At 46.2% G+C, this 15,242-nt stretch overlaps 1 protein-coding gene across 2 annotated transcripts; it reads left to right on the forward strand.

The window, feature by feature from the left end:
• The first annotated feature begins 1,127 nt into the window (after positions 1-1,127).
• Positions 1,128-13,102, forward strand: si:dkey-154p10.3 (histone-lysine N-methyltransferase PRDM9). 2 transcript variants are annotated; one of them, XM_041991552.1, is made up of 8 exons: positions 1,128-1,247; positions 3,279-3,793; positions 8,849-9,380; positions 9,462-9,522; positions 11,824-11,955; positions 12,340-12,473; positions 12,554-12,677; positions 12,779-13,102. In XM_041991552.1, exons 2-8 carry the CDS (start codon positions 3,374-3,376, stop codon positions 12,930-12,932), a joined length of 1,557 nt encoding a protein of 518 aa, XP_041847486.1. In that variant the 5' UTR covers positions 1,128-1,247; positions 3,279-3,373; the 3' UTR covers positions 12,933-13,102. The 2 variants fall into 2 exon arrangements, with proteins under 2 accessions (XP_041847486.1, XP_041847487.1); XM_041991553.1 differs by having other exon boundaries at positions 1,158-1,210.
• Positions 13,103-15,242: the final 2,140 nt, after the last annotated feature.

A 15,242-nucleotide genomic window follows, 5' to 3' on the forward strand; every position in this document is an offset into this window, starting at 1 on the left:
TGGCTGCTCCGACGGGCTGCCTGTTCCTGTTTGTGTTATATGTTGTTTTGTCTAGTCTTGGATGGGTTGTACTGGAAAACACATTTCACTGTACAATTGTACTTGTATAACTGTGCATGTGACAAATAAAACCTCTTTGAACCTTTGAACCTTTCACAGTAACAATAACAACGATAACACGCATTTTTACACCAACGATAACAACGATAACACGCATTTTTAAACCAGAAAGCCATAAAACAGTCTGTCAGTCAAGTAATCTTATCTAAAATACACAAGGTACACAATCAGGTAATAAATACATTGTTTTTTCTTACTACAAATTCTTGTCTGCCTCTAGCCTCCTTAGAGACGTGGTCTCATTTCTGATCCCTCCTTATTCCTCATCTTTTGTGGGGGCGTGGCTTCATCTCTGATCCCTCCAAATTCTCTGCTGTGTCTCTGTACAGGTGTAGCAGCTGGTGGTCTGGTGTTAGGTTGGATTGAAGCTCATTTCTTATATCTCCTGGATCTTTGTCTCCTCTTCCTGTTTCTACTTTCCTTATTACGTCTCTTCATTGTTCTCCTTTTGTTTCTGTCTTTTCCAGTCAGGTCCAGCAAGACTACATAATCTGCATAATTTAAAATAAATAAATAAGATTAAACTAATAATATAATATAATATATTTAAACAAATAAAGAAATTTAAAAATGAGATTTTCAAGAGGAGCCTTATACCCATAAAGCTCCTCTTGGCAAAGCAAATTTGTTCTGCACAACACAGCAGCCAGACCATCATTCTGCCCCCACCGTGTTGGACAGGACAAGTTCTGTAAAAAAAAAAAAAGAAAAAAAAAGAAGCCCTTTTATTTCATTATTATTATTATTATTATTATTATTATTATTTTTATTATCATTATCATCATGGGTTTATGTTGATAATGGTCTGTATTTATATTGGTTTCCATGGAATCTGTGGAATGAAAGATTAATGGTCCTGTTTGTGTTTTCCTGCTCAGACTGAGTTCAGCTCAGTACACACTCCGGCCAGCAGAGGGCGCCAACCAGAGGCTCCAGAGGAAGTGGAGGGAGGAGAAGGAGAGAGGAAGTGAACTAGTAAATAACTAGCAGGTAAGCGCTTTCTTTTCTTCTAACACGCACATGCACGAGCGCACCGGCGGAGCTTGGTTCGTCCTCCGACGCTCAGTTCCGGTTCGGTGCTGACTGAGACGTACGTACCGGTCCGTTTCACCTGCGTCGTCACCATGGTAACTGTTCGTGTGTTCACCCCCCTCGCAGCGTTCGTAGCTTCTGCTTCCGACCAGCCTTATGAGCTGGAGCAGAATCAGAACCACAACAGGTTTTATACCGTTTTTGGTCCACGAGGACAGTCCTTGAGTCTGGGCCAGATCCGGTGCAGGAACCAGATCTGCTCGGGGGTCTACACATGCACATTTCATCTTTTCCTGTTCACGCCAAACTTTATTGACATCAGAGAGGAGTGAGCTGGTGGAGATGTGGAGGCAGTCTGCTCCCATCTGGAAGCCACCGAGCGGAGCGCCCCCTGGTGGCTGTAGCTGCTCATCTAGAGAGGGTGTAACACCGGCTCACGCTGGGAATAAATGACGCTCCACAGCGCCATCCGTATGTTGAACCGGAGTCGCTAACGTCTCACCGGGTCCGTTCTTATGCTTCCTGAATGGAGACGGTTCTGCTTTGGGAACGTTTAGAGGAGACGGTGCGATCATTAGTAGTCAAGGCTGATAAGAGATATTTAAAAAAGAAAATATTATATTATTATATATTAAATTCCAACATTTGGTTTAAATGCCTTTAAGCATACGTTTATTTAACAGAGACAAAGTGCAGGAAGTTCTGGGTCAGCAGCAAACTGAACATTTCAATCCATAATAACTTCCTGAAGTTTTAGAAAGTAAATAAAAGAAAATGAAATAAAATTAATGTGTGTCAGGCAGTGGTTCCAGCTGAGCTGCTGCGTTACTACCCATCCATTACAGTAGCACCAGCAGAGACTTTTCACCCCTGAACAGCATGTCGTTCATGTCGTTCATGTCGGCTTCATCATGCAGGTCCCGGCATCAGCGGCAGCTTCAGGACAAACCTTATCTACCATGTCCTTTCTGTCGGGAGTCTGATGCCTTAACTTACCTTCTATGCTGCTCACCAGAGCAGAACTGTCCGTCTGTCTGTCTGCCCGTCCGTCATCCATCATCATCATCATGTTTGATTGTTAAGAACTCTTTGAGCATCTTTTCAGGGGTCCTGTTGCCATGACAACTGGCTCTCCCAGGGAGGATCCGCCTTCTTCCTCCATCTAATTAGTCTTTGTCACGACTGAACGACCCAGCTGCAGATTAAAACTGAATGTGTGTATAAACACTATGATACAATATGTTACTGGACCAGTTTTCACTTCATTTGATTACATTTTGCTCCTGGAGTCCACCTGGATCCACCTGAGTCCACCTGGAGTCCACCTGGATCCACCTGAGTCCACCTGGAGTCCACCTGGATCCACCTGGATCCTGTCATCAGAATAATTCAGGGTTTTTAGGATCAAATGTGTCCCAGTCCTACCAGAAAGTTTCGAAGAACACAATTCTATTCTACAGTCATTTAGCAGACGCTTTTATCCAAAGCGACTTACATTTGAGAGGAAGAACAACACAAGCATGAATTCAAACAAGATGGACGTCATCATTAAGTGGTAGTCAGACTGCTTTGAGTCCAGTTGGACCAGGTGCTGTCATGAGAGCACCGATGAAGGTTTGATCCAGATAAAATCTGGATTACATGATCGGATCGGATTACAGAATCCTTTTTTTTTTTTAACAGCTTGATCCAATCCAGAAAACTTTTATCCAGATTAAATCTTTTGAACAACCGAGTCCCGGGTTCTAAAAGGACAGAAAGGCAGTTATTTCCAGTCTGAAATGATGGTAGGGCAGTAATATGGGGTCTGACATGATAGGAAGGCGGTTTTATGGATGACGTATATAGCAAAGCATTGTCTGCATACGTTGCTACTTTGTTTCATGTGACTGGCTAGAATTTCTACTTTCATGCTAGCTCATATTTTAAAATAGATTTCCATCTTTTTAAAATAAAATGTAATAGTTTTTATTCTGTCGTTTTAAGTGGGGAGTGTGGGTCAGATGGAGACGGTGTCTCAGCTAGTTGAACATTCACTTCAGATTTTCTCTTTGAACTCGATCAGATGGTGGAACGAGAAGTGGGCGTGGACTGAAATAAGTGGGCGGGCTTGTGTATGGTTACAGGTGTGGAAGACAGTTACCTGGTCAAAGAGTTGGACACCTGCAGCACTTCACCTGGAGACAGAGGACATCCAGTCAGATGACAGCAGTGGCTGACGATGTCGTGGGTGCAGCAGCGTTACCAAAACATCAGCCCTGTGACCCTCCAGGTAGTGGGCGGAGCTATGAGCTCCAGCCTGTACTGTGGGGAGGTGGAGGGTCTGTCCCTGGTGGAGTCCTACCTGGTGGAGCTGTATCGCTGTAAACTCTGTAAGTTCACATGTGGCCTCATGACCGCAATTAACAGCCACATGCTGCTCAGGCACCGCCCCCTCACCCTCACCTGCCTGGGGACCAACGGAAGGGACAGGGCGGGGCTTCAGGAGGACATGTCACCCTATCAGCTGGAGCTGAATGCAGATACAAAGCAAAGCGATGAAGATGAGGACTTCTTGCTTTACAACATGCTGGACAACATGAGCCCGCCCACCTGTGACATCAGCAGCCAAGAGGGGCTGCATGTAGCACACACCTGTGAGGTAACACACACATGCACATACACCAAATTCTCAGTACAACCTGTCCGTCCATTCATCCATCTATCTATCTCTCTATCTATGCATCCATCCATCATTCTATCCATTTTCAGTGCAACGTTGTTTTAATGCTAACATGCTAAATATTATGGATGCTACTGCTCCTGTTAAGGTGAAAGTTGTCTCTGGGAGGAAAAAGTCTCCATGGAGAAACTCCACACTGTGAAAAATGGAAAGTGTCGGAAAGCCGGGCGCAGATGGAGAAAAACACATCTACAGGTTTATTATGACATGTTTAAAGAGAAACTTCACTCTTGTAATTTACACCTGAGGAAAGCAGGAAGTCCTGTTTCTCTGACATTATTAGCAAAAACTATCATAAAACTCGGGTCTTATTGGCTGCTGTGGACAGGATAACAAACCCTCCTGTGTCAGTAGCACCTGAACTTCACTGAGGCTGCAATGAGTTCACCAAATTTTTCACAGAAAAATCCAGAATATCAGCAGTAGGTTCATCAGCAGCAGGTTCAGGAGACATACTGGTCCATGAAAACCAGTTTAACCACATGACACAGTTTAATCCAATAACAGCAAAGATCTGGACGACATCTTACGTCAGCTGAACTCCTCTTGCTGACTGGACATCCTGCCCACAGGTTTCTTCAGAAAGGTCTCAAAGACTCTGGATCTGGTCCAGGTTGTGAACTGGTCTTTAATTTCGGGCGTCTTCCATGAGAAAATCTAGACACAAATGAGCAACTACAGGCCGATCTCAGATCTTCTGTTTCTAAGTAAGATCATAAAAAAGCTGTTTTTCATCAACTAAACGACTTTTTAACACGAACAACTGCTACGATGTCTTCCAGTCAGGTTTTAAACGGCACCACAGCACCGAGATGCTCTGACCAAAGTCATTAATGACATATGTTTGAATACAGACGATGGAAAAATGTCAGTCTAAGTCTTACTGGACCTCAGTGCTGCATTTGATACAGTCAACCACAATATATTACTCCCGACTGGAGAACTGGGTGGCCTCTCTGGTGCTGCACTGGTTTAAATCTTATTTAGAGAACAGGAAGTACTTTGTGTCAGTAGGTAACTTTACATCTCACGTGGACATAGGGGTCGGGTGCATTGTGAGCTGGGTGGCTGCCAGAGGCGGGGACCCTGGCTGTCTGATCCTTGGCTGCAGAAGCTAGCTCTAGGGACGTGGAATGTCACCTCTCTTCAGGTGGGGGGACGGGTCCTAACTGTTTGTGCTTATGCACCAAACAGCACCCTTTCTGGAGTCCTTGGAGGGGGTGTTGGAGAGTACTCCTTCCGGGGACTCCCTCGTTCTGCTGGGGGACTTCAGTGCCCATGTGGGCAATGACAGCGAGAACTGGAGGGGCGTGATTGGGAGGAACGGCCCCCCCTAATCTAAATCCAAGTGGTGTTTTGTTGTTGGACTTCTGTGCTCGTCATGGACTGTCCATAACGAACACCTTGTTCAGACATAAGAGTGTCCACATGTGTACTTGGCACCAGGACACTCTAGTTCGATGATCGACTTTGTAGTCGTATCATTGGACTTGCGGCCGCATTTTCTGGACACTCGGGTGAAGAGAGGGTCGGAGCTGTCAGCTGATCACCATCTGTTGGTGAGTTGGCTCAGGTGGTGGGGGAGGATACCGGTCAGGCCTGGCAGACCCAAGCGTGTTGTGAGAGTCTGCTGGGAACGTCTGGCAGAGTCCCCTGTCAGAAAGAGTTTCATTTCCCATCTCCCCTGAGGACTCCTGTGGGGGGTACTCCGGGAGTATGGAGTGCCTGACTCGCTTATAAGAGCTGTCCGGTCCCTGTACGACCGGTGCCAGAGCTTGGTCCGCATTGCCGGCAGTAAATCAGAATCGTTTCCAGTGCGGGTTGGACTCTGCCAAGGCTGCACTTTGTCACCGATTCTGTTCATAACTTTTATGGACAGAATTTCTAGGTACAGCCGAGGCGTTGAGGGGATCCGGTTCGATGGCCTCAGGATTGGGTCTCTGCTCTTTGTGGATGATGTGGTTCTGTTGGCTTCATCAGGCTGTGATCTTCAGCTCTCACTGGAGCAATTCACAGCCGAGTGTGAAGCGGCTGGGATGAGAATCAGCACCTCCAAGTTTGAGACCATGGTCCTCAACCAGAAAAGGGTGGAGTGTCTTCTCCGGGATGGCAATGAGGTCCTGACCCAAGTGGAGGAGTCTTGTTCACGAGTGAGGGAAGGATGGAGCGGGAGATCGACAGGCGGATCGGTGCGCCGTCTGCAGTGATGCGGACTCTGCATCGGTCTGTCGTGGTGAAGAAGGAGCTGAGCCAAAAGGCAAAGCTCTTGATTTACCAGTCAATCTACGTTCCTACCCTCACCTATGGTCGCGAGCTGTGGATAGTAACCGAAAGAACAAGATCACAAGCTCTCCCTTAGAGATAGGGTGAGAAGCTCGGTGATCCGGGAGGGGCTCAGAGTAGAGCCACTGCTCCTCCACATCGAGAGGAGCCAGATGAGGTGGCTCGGGCATCTGGTTAGGTTGCCTCCTGGACGCCTCCCTGGTGAGGTGTTCCAGGCATGTCCCACCGGAAAGTGGCCCCGGGGAAGACCCAGGACTCGCTGGACGGACTACATCTCTCGGCTGGCCTGGGAACCCTCGGGATCCCTCTCGATGAGCTGGTGAATGTGGCCGGGGAGAGGGAAGTCTCGGTTTCCCTGCTTAGGCAGCTGCCCCCACGACCCGGCTCCGGATAAGCAGCAGAAAATGGATGGATGGATGGATGGATGGATGGTAACTTTACATCTGAGCAGATAAGAATTACATGTGAAGTTCCCCAAGGTTCCATCCTGGGGCTTCTGTTTAACATCTACATGCTCCCACTGGCACAGGCCATAAAGAACAACATTAGTTACCATAGCTACGCAGATGACACACAGGTTTATATTATAATGTCACCAGGAGACCGAGACCCCGTACAGGTTCTTGGTAAATGTACCTGCTGTACTAATGTCATACTGTGCTAAATGTTTACACTAGGGTATTTAGGGGTTACATAGGTATTTCACGTTATAAACTATGCATGTGGATGCTCCAAACGTAATTTCGTTGTTCTTCTGTGACAATGACAATAAATACTTGAATTATGAATTATTGAGGAGATTAATGACTGGATGTGTCTTAACTTTCTCCAGTTAAACAAAAACTAAACTGAGGTGATGGTCTTTGGAGCCAAAGAGAAATGATTAAAGGTCACCACAGAGCTTCAGTCTATACCCCTAAAAACCACCAACCAGGCCAGAAATCTGGGTCTAGTGATGGACTCAGACCTAAACTTTGAGAACCACATGAAGGGAACCACAAAGTCAGCCTACTATCAGCTTAAGAACATATCAAGGGTAAAAGGTCTGATGTCTCAGCAGGACCTGGAAAAACTAGTCCAGCTTCCATCTTTAGTCGGCTTGATTATTGTAACAGTGTTTTTACAGGTTCTACCTAAAACATCAGTCAGACACCTGCAGCTGATCCAGAACTCTGCTGCTCCAGTCCTCACTAAGACCAAGAAAGTGGACCACATCAGTCCAGCTTTGAGGTCTTTACACTGGCTGCCGGTCCGTCAGAGGATAGACTTTAAAGTTCTGCTGCTGGTCTAGAAAGCTCTGAATGGTTTAGGACCAACATACATCAGTGACCTCTTGACCCAGTATGAACCTACCAGAACCCTCAGGTCATCTGGATCCAGGTTCTTACCAGTTCCAGAGTCAGAACCAGACATGGAGAAGCTGCATTCAGCTTCTATGCTCCACATGTCTGGAACAAACTCCCAGAAAGCCTCAGATCAGCTGAGACACTCAGTTTATTTAGATCCAGGTTAAAAATGGACAAGTTTTTATTTAGAGTCCAGATCTGGATCTGGTTCTTTAAGCTGGAATTTTAAACTGGATCATGTTTTAATTCTGTTTTTATCCACACTGGAACTTTAGTTCCTGCATTTTATCTTAACTCAAAACTTCATGTTTTATGTAAAGCACTTTGAATTGTCTTGTACATGAAATGTGTTATACAAATAAATTTGCCTTAATCCAGAGCTACACTCCCTCTCCACGGTTACGCTCTGCCAGTGAAAGACGCCTAGTGCTCCCACCACAAGGTGGCGCCACATCAGTAGCTAGACCAGGCATGTCAAACTGGTCCAGCAAAGGGCCGTGTGGCTGCAGGTTTTTGTTCCAACCAAGCAGCAGCACACCAGATTTGACTGATTCAATCAACTGATCTCAGTCTTCAGACAGCTGATTGGTCAAACTGTGTGCTCTTGGCTGGCTGGAACAAAAACCTGCAGCCACACGGCCCTTTGCTGGACCAGTTTGACATGCCTGAGCTAGACTCTTCTCCTCTGTTGTTCCCCGGTGGTGGAACGATCTACCAAACTCCGTCCGATCCGCAGAGTCCTTATCCACTTTTAAATGCAAGCTAAAGACTCCGTTGTTTAAGGAGCATTTCCACACTTAGCTTAACTCTTCTACTCAGAATGAGGTAGAAAGATTTGTCCAGATCTTTGGTTCAACTGAAGTTGGTACTGAAGAAGCTGCTGCACTTATGTCCAAGATGATGTTGTTTGATGAAATCATGATCTTGTATTTAAACAAAGGACTATTGTAGGGAGGGAAGGGAAGATAAAGCCCCGCCTCCAGCTCTACATGCAGCACCTGGTCCACCTGGACTCCAGCAGTCTGACTACCACTTAATGACGACGTCCCTCCTGGCTGGTTTCTGCTGGTGTTGTTCTGCTCAGATGTAAGTCGCTTTGGAGAAAAGCGTCTGCTACATGACTGTAGAATAGAATAGAATAGAATAGGATGGTTCTTCTTACAGTTGGGTTTCAGCCTCCAGTCTGGTTCTGACCCAGTTTCTGATGCTCAGTTTCTGGTTTGACACATAAAACCGAACTGAGGGTCCAGGTGATCGGGTCTGTCAGGAATCGGTTAAAATGAAAAGTGAAGAATCTGACATCTGGATCGTTCCACATTTGACCCGTTCCTGATTCTCTCTGCAGGTTAGCACTCTGTTTGAGGAGGAGGAAGAGGAGGAGGAAGAGGAGCACGCCTCCATCTTCCCTCTAAAGCAGGATGCCATGGATCTGTCCGGTCCTGTCCAGACAGCCTCCATCCAGGAAGACATGGATCAGTCGGCTCACCTCATGACTCTGGGATTGTGTAGAACCTCTGCCGTCAAACCTCCTCCTCCCCCGGCTGCATCCCCACTTGACTATTGCCCGCCTGCACCGGCTGACCCCGCCCACCTGCAGCGTAACACAGGCCGCCGCCTTCTCTGCCTCCTGTGTCCTCTGACGCTGCCATCCCGTCGCCTGCTGGACGTCCATGTCCGGTCTCACAGGGCGGGGGGGTTCAGCTGCATCCGGTGCAGCTGGACATCCGACACCTGGGAAGAACTGGAGTCTCATTGGAGGAGACACTGCAGGAGAAGGAGGAGGAGGAGGAGGTGGGAGGAGGAGGAGGTCTCACAGAGAAGAAAGAGGAGGACGGAGCAGGAGGTCTCACAGAGGAGGACAGCTACCAGGTCTTTAGGTCAGCCTAATCTTATGATTGTAATCATTACTTTTTAGTCTCACCTGAACTCACCTGAAAACTGACGATTGATTGTTTCAGAGCAGTGGAGGAGCCCTGTGATTGGACAAGTAAAAGAAAAGGAGGTGGAGCTTCCTGAAAGGTGAGTCTGAAATCAGCTGTTATCTTCACAACCACAAGGGCTCTATGTATAATCTTGGCCTTTACAGAAACCAGTAGAGTAAGCCTAGGAATGAGTGAAGTTTTCCTAGGAATGAGTCACGTTTTCCTAGGAATGAGTGAAGTTTTCCTAGGAATGAGTCACGTTTTCCTAGGAATGAGTCACGTTTTCCCAGAAATGAGTCACGTTTTCCTAGAAATGAGTCACGTTTTCCTAGAAATGAGTCAGGTTTTCCTAGGAATGAGTCACGTTTTCCTAGGAATGAGTCAAGTTTTCCTAGGAATGAGTCACGTTTTCCTAGGAATGAATCAAGTTTTCCTAGGAATGAATCAAGTTTTCCTAGGAATGAGTCACGTTTTCCTAGGAATGAATCAAGTTTTCCTAGGAATGAGTGAAGTAATATCTGGTGAGGAACTGTGCTACAGTAAAAGGTAAAAGTTAACCCGAGCAGGTTTCCAGGTGTTAATAAAGGAATAAAGGTGTTACACAAGTAAATATCTCATAAAGCCATTGGCCGATGATGATGATGATGATGGACACCTCAATCAATGGTCAGAGTCAGGAGGATCCAGGGATAGCCCCACATTCACCTTAGAACCAGCATGAGGATCCTGATAGGAGTGAAGTCCAACATAATCTTTGATAGGAAGAGGGAATCCTTCACTACAAACCTCCTTCATCTCCATGGAAACCAGCAGGTTCATGTCAATCAAAGGCAGAGTCATAGGAGAACACATTAGCAGAGTTTTTAGAGCTGGAATCAAACTTTTCACCACAAACAGCAACAGTAAGACCTGGTTTCTGGTTCTGGCTGCTAGCTCCAGAGTTTCAGTCCCACCGTGATGAGACAGACGTCTCTGGAGCCAGCAGCGTCTCTGCTGTCATGTGACTCCTGGTTTGTGTTTAGAAAAAGCTCTAAAATAGACAGAGCTGTTCTCCTGGTTTCTACATTACCGTAGAACCACTGGGGTCTGGACTGTGTTTGGTCTGGATGCCGATGCTTGCTAGAGTCTTTTAGCTGAGTTTCTCCTGTCATGTTGCTGTGCTACATGTTAGCATTGCTACATGTTAGCATTGCTGCTTCCTGCTAGTCATGTTGTTATGCTACATGCTAGCATTGCTACATGTTAGCATTGCTGCTTCCTTCTAGTCATGTTGCTGTGCTACATGCTAGCATTGCTACATGTTAGCATTGCTGCTTCCTGCTAGTCATGTTGCTGTGCTACATGCTAGCATTGCTGCTTCCTGCTAGTCATGTTGCTGTGCTACATGTTAGCATTGCTACATGTTAGCCTTGCTGCTTCCTTCTAGTCATGTTTCTGTGCTACATGCTAGCATTGCTACATGTTAGCCTTGCTGCTTCCTTCTAGTCATGTTTCTGTGCTACATGCTAGCATTGCTACATGTTAGCATTGCTGCTTCCTTCTAGTCATGTTGCTGTGCTACATGCTAGCATTGCTACATGTTAGCCTTGCTGCTTCCTTCTAGTCATGTTTCTGTGCTACATGCTAGCATTGCTACATGTTAGCATTGCTGCTTCCTTCTAGTCATGTTTCTGTGCTACATGCTAGCATTGCTACATGTTAGCCTTGCTGCTTCCTTCTAGTCATGTTTCTGTGGTACATGCTAGCATTGCTGCTTCCAGCTAGTCATGTTTCTGTGCTACATGCTAGCATTACTGCTTCCTGCTAGTCATGTTGCTGTGATACATGCTAGCATTGCTGCTTCCTGCTAGTCATGTTGCTGTACTACATGCTAGCATTGCTGCTTCCTTCTAGTAATGTTGCTGTGCTACATGCTAGCATTGCTGCTTCCTGCTAGTCATGTTGCTGTGCTACATGCTAGCATTGCTGCTTCCTGCTAGTCATGTTGCTATGCTACATGCTAGCATTGCTGCTACCTGCTAGTCATGTTGCTATGCTACATGTTAGCATTGCTACATTTTAGCATTGCTGCTTCCTGCTAGTCATGTTGCTATGCTACATGCTAGCATTGCTGCTTCCTGCTAGTCATGTTGCTGTGCTACATGCTAGCATTGCTGGTTCCTGCTAGTCATGTTGCTGTGCTACATGCTAGCATTGCTGCTTCCTGCTAGTCATGTTGCTATGCTACATGTTAGCATTGCTACATTTTAGCATTGCTGCTTCCTGCTGTCTGCAAACATTTGCTGGGCCTTATCGTGCAGCAATGTGATGAAGTGATGAAGAAGTGAAATGTGGCTGAGCTCTGTGTGTGAATGTATGTGTGTGTGTGTGTGTGTGTGCACACGTGCGTGGTCATTAGGTTGGTTCCCAGTTTGACCAGTAAACCTCAAACTGGTCCTCCTCAGAGTGTCTCAAAGATGATGAAGAAGTCCAGGAGGAAGAAGAATGAAGAAGTGGAGGCTGAGAGTCTGAGCTGCTCTCTGTGTTACAGGTAATTACCCACAATGCCTCAGCACTCAGGTCACCTGAGCTGATGCAGATGGTTTCAGATATGTCTCCAGTACTGCAGAACACAAACGGATCACATGACAAGAACTGTAGTCAGGACAGAGGAAAACAGGAAGACACTTTAGGACAAGGGAGGACAGGTGAGAATTGTAGAAAATGGTCAGTTTGTGTCAGACATGAAGACTATGTGGAAACATGAGTTTTATTCTTTGGTCAGTAAACTAGTGATAAAAACCTGAAGCAGATTTATTATCATCTTCACCTAAGTAGTCACAGGTCTGTCAGCTCAGGTTAAAGATCACAATCATAGCAGGTGTTACAGGTTACAAGCCCATCCAACCACTCAACTGTTGTCTCTTCTCTACAGGAAGTTCTCCTCTAATCTGACTCTGAGACGTCACCGGGGCGTACACGGAGGAGAGAAACCCTTCACCTGTCCTCACTGTCCCTACAACAGTAGACTAAAGGCCTCTCTGCTGCAGCACCTGAGGACTCACACAGGTAGATGACACCTGAGGAATCACACATGTATTAGTAAATTTGTCATCCAGATCAATGTGACTGACTGTGCATGTGTCCAGGTGAGAAGCCATACAGGTGTTCTGAATGTCCATACGCGTCCATAGATCGCAGCTCTCTGCTGAGACACTGCAGGACGCACAGTCAGGAGAAACCGTACAGCTGCCAGCTCTGTAACTACAGCAGGTAACTGACGACATGCAGCTGCTGATCCCATGCTGTCTGTAGGGTGGCTGCAGGTTGCCGTAGTAACAGATGATGATGATGCTGTTTTTTTCTCCCTGCAGTATCCAGAAGAAAAGTTTGGACCTCCACGCTCGCCGCCATCACACTGGTGAGGTGTTTCCATGCCAGCAGTGTGAGTACTCGAGCCCAGACCGCCAGCTGCTGCTGAAGCACATCAGCAGACACCACAGCCCCTCCCAGCAGGCCGGGCTCTGATTGGCCTGTTAGTGATGACGACGTCAGAAGTTTGGGACAGCAGCAGCACAGCAGGTCGTCCAATAACTGAAAGGGTGGCGGTTTGGACCCTGCTTTGTCCCAGTTAATCTGTCAGTATGTTCCAGTGATGGTTCAGTTTTCTTGAGATTTATTAAAAAAAATTTAAAATTTTAATTTCTCAAAGAGCTTCTTTTTGCTGCTGTGGTGATGCAAAGAATGAAGTCCTGAACTCAGTCCAGAGCGGACACCCGGTCCCAGATCAGACATCCGGTCCCAGATCAAACAACCAGTCCCAGAGCAGACATCTGGTCCCAAATCGGACAACCAGTCTGAGAGCGGACATCCAGACCCAGGTCGGAAAACCAGTCCCAAAGTGGACATCCGGTCCCAGATCAGATAACCAGTCCTAGAGTGGAGACCCGGTCCCATGGTGGACATCTGGTCCCAATGTGGACATCCGGTCCCAGTACAGACAACCAGTCCCAGATCAGACTGGTTGTTGACTGGTTCCAGAGAGGGGCTCTGGTCCGAGATTGGAGAATTGGTCCCAGAGAGGAGAACTGGTCCCAGGGAAGAGATATGGGTCCAAGAGAGGACTGATTGTCCTACAGAGGACTGGATGTCCCAGATAAGAGAACGGTCCCAGAGAGGAAAACTTTCCCAAGAGTGGACAAACCAGTCCCAGAGAAGATATCTGGTCCAAAAGAAGAGAACTGGTCCCAGAGAGGAGAACATATCCAAGACTGGACGTCCCCGAGAGGACTGGACGTCCCAGGCTCTCTCTGTTTTGATTGTGGGCCACCAGGATTTGAAAGATTGTCCTTTGTTGTTTGATGTGATGAAACATCTGCAGTCAGACCTGGAAACATGGGACGTTGGCTCTGAAACCAGATCAGTCGAGTCTGAGTCAGTGATCTGGTTCAAAATTGCTCTCCAGACCTGAGTCCACCTGGATGTTGATGGTTTTTTTCTACGTGATGACAGGTCAGAATGTTAGGTCTCATGGTGACATTTGGTTGGTTTTTATTTCCCTGTAACATGCCAATAAAGTTTAGCCTCCATCTTCTATTTAACCTTTAAAAGACCATTTAGTTCCAGTTCCAGACACCTCTAGCCCTACAGAAAATAAAGAAATAGAGTTTATTTAAGGCAAAAAGCAGGCCAGTCCCAGAACTGTCCCCTATAGGACACCTCATGACGTAAATGGAGGTCACTGCTGTGAAGGAAATGTTCCGCTCGCGTTCCTGTCCCGAGATCACTCCATCGATCCATGACTTGATGGATGGAAAGCTGATAAACTCTAGTTAAAAACAGCTTCCTGTGTGAAAGAGTCAATTTCTGCTCCACATTTTAACAGCTGTAAATAACTCAACCATCGAACCTCAAAGAATTATTAGCTAATATTTATTATGTACAAACCCAAATCCAGCAACTTTGTTTCTGTGTAAAATATTAATTAACCAGAATTTCATCAACTTTTTTTTATTGCCAGTAGAAGATAAACAACATTAAGAAAACTTTATTCGTCCCATACGGGTAATCCATTAGCTCAGCACCAGTCAGCATTCAGAGTGCTATGTGTCAGACATCATCAGTAGCCATGAGGTCGTTGGAATACACAACAAATACATACATGAATTAATTAACAATAAAACAATAAATACGGAGACAGGCTAAAACTGAGACTACTGGGCATCTATTTTGAATACAGGTAAGGGCTGCATGTGTCTTATTGTTGATATGGATGGACAGAATGGATGAGGTGGGGTTGTGCATGGCTGATGTGGCTGTCTAGGCTGGCCCTACCCTGCTGGGTGTTGGTCCAGGTCTTCGCAGAACTGTGGGCGGAACGCGGGCTCCAGGATTATATCCCTAACTGATGTTTGGGGGTCAGGTGCCTGGCGGGGTTGATGAACCCCATGTCCCCCAGACCACAACAAATGCAATCAAATCTAAACAAAAAAGGAGAAAATCAGCTGCTGCACCTTTAAAGAAACAGCATCCGATCCTCTCCCAAGGCCGATGAGCCATTCAACCAATATTTTTTGATAACATCAGATTAATGATGCTCAGTTCCCACTTATCTGTCAAAGGTTTCCTAGTAAGTTTTATAAGCAATGAAACAACACATCTGTGTATTTTTTACTACAATCTTACTAATTAAGTAATTATTGCTTTAATTAAATAAAAGATGTTGATGCTGATATCTTTGCAACACCTGCTGAAATGAAGAAGTTTCTCTGATCCACCACTGCATTCTGTATGTACGCAGATCAGAGACGTTCCACCGCTGGACCCTGTACGTACGCG

The sequence above is a fragment of the Melanotaenia boesemani genome, chromosome 8 (genome assembly GCF_017639745.1).
Source record: "Melanotaenia boesemani isolate fMelBoe1 chromosome 8, fMelBoe1.pri, whole genome shotgun sequence".
In the NCBI taxonomy this organism is placed as follows: Eukaryota; Metazoa; Chordata; class Actinopteri; order Atheriniformes; family Melanotaeniidae; genus Melanotaenia; species Melanotaenia boesemani.

Coding starts and splice junctions, on each gene's coding strand:
- si:dkey-154p10.3 (XM_041991552.1), top strand. CDS start 3,374: ATGTCGTGGGTGCAGCAGCGTTACCAAAACATCAGCCCTGTGACCCTC. Junction 3,794..8,848: donor ATGTAGCACACACCTGTGAG/GTAACACACACA, acceptor TTCTCTCTGCAG/GTTAGCACTCTGTTTGAGGA. Junction 11,956..12,339: donor AGCTGCTCTCTGTGTTACAG/GTAATTACCCAC, acceptor TCTTCTCTACAG/GAAGTTCTCCTCTAATCTGA.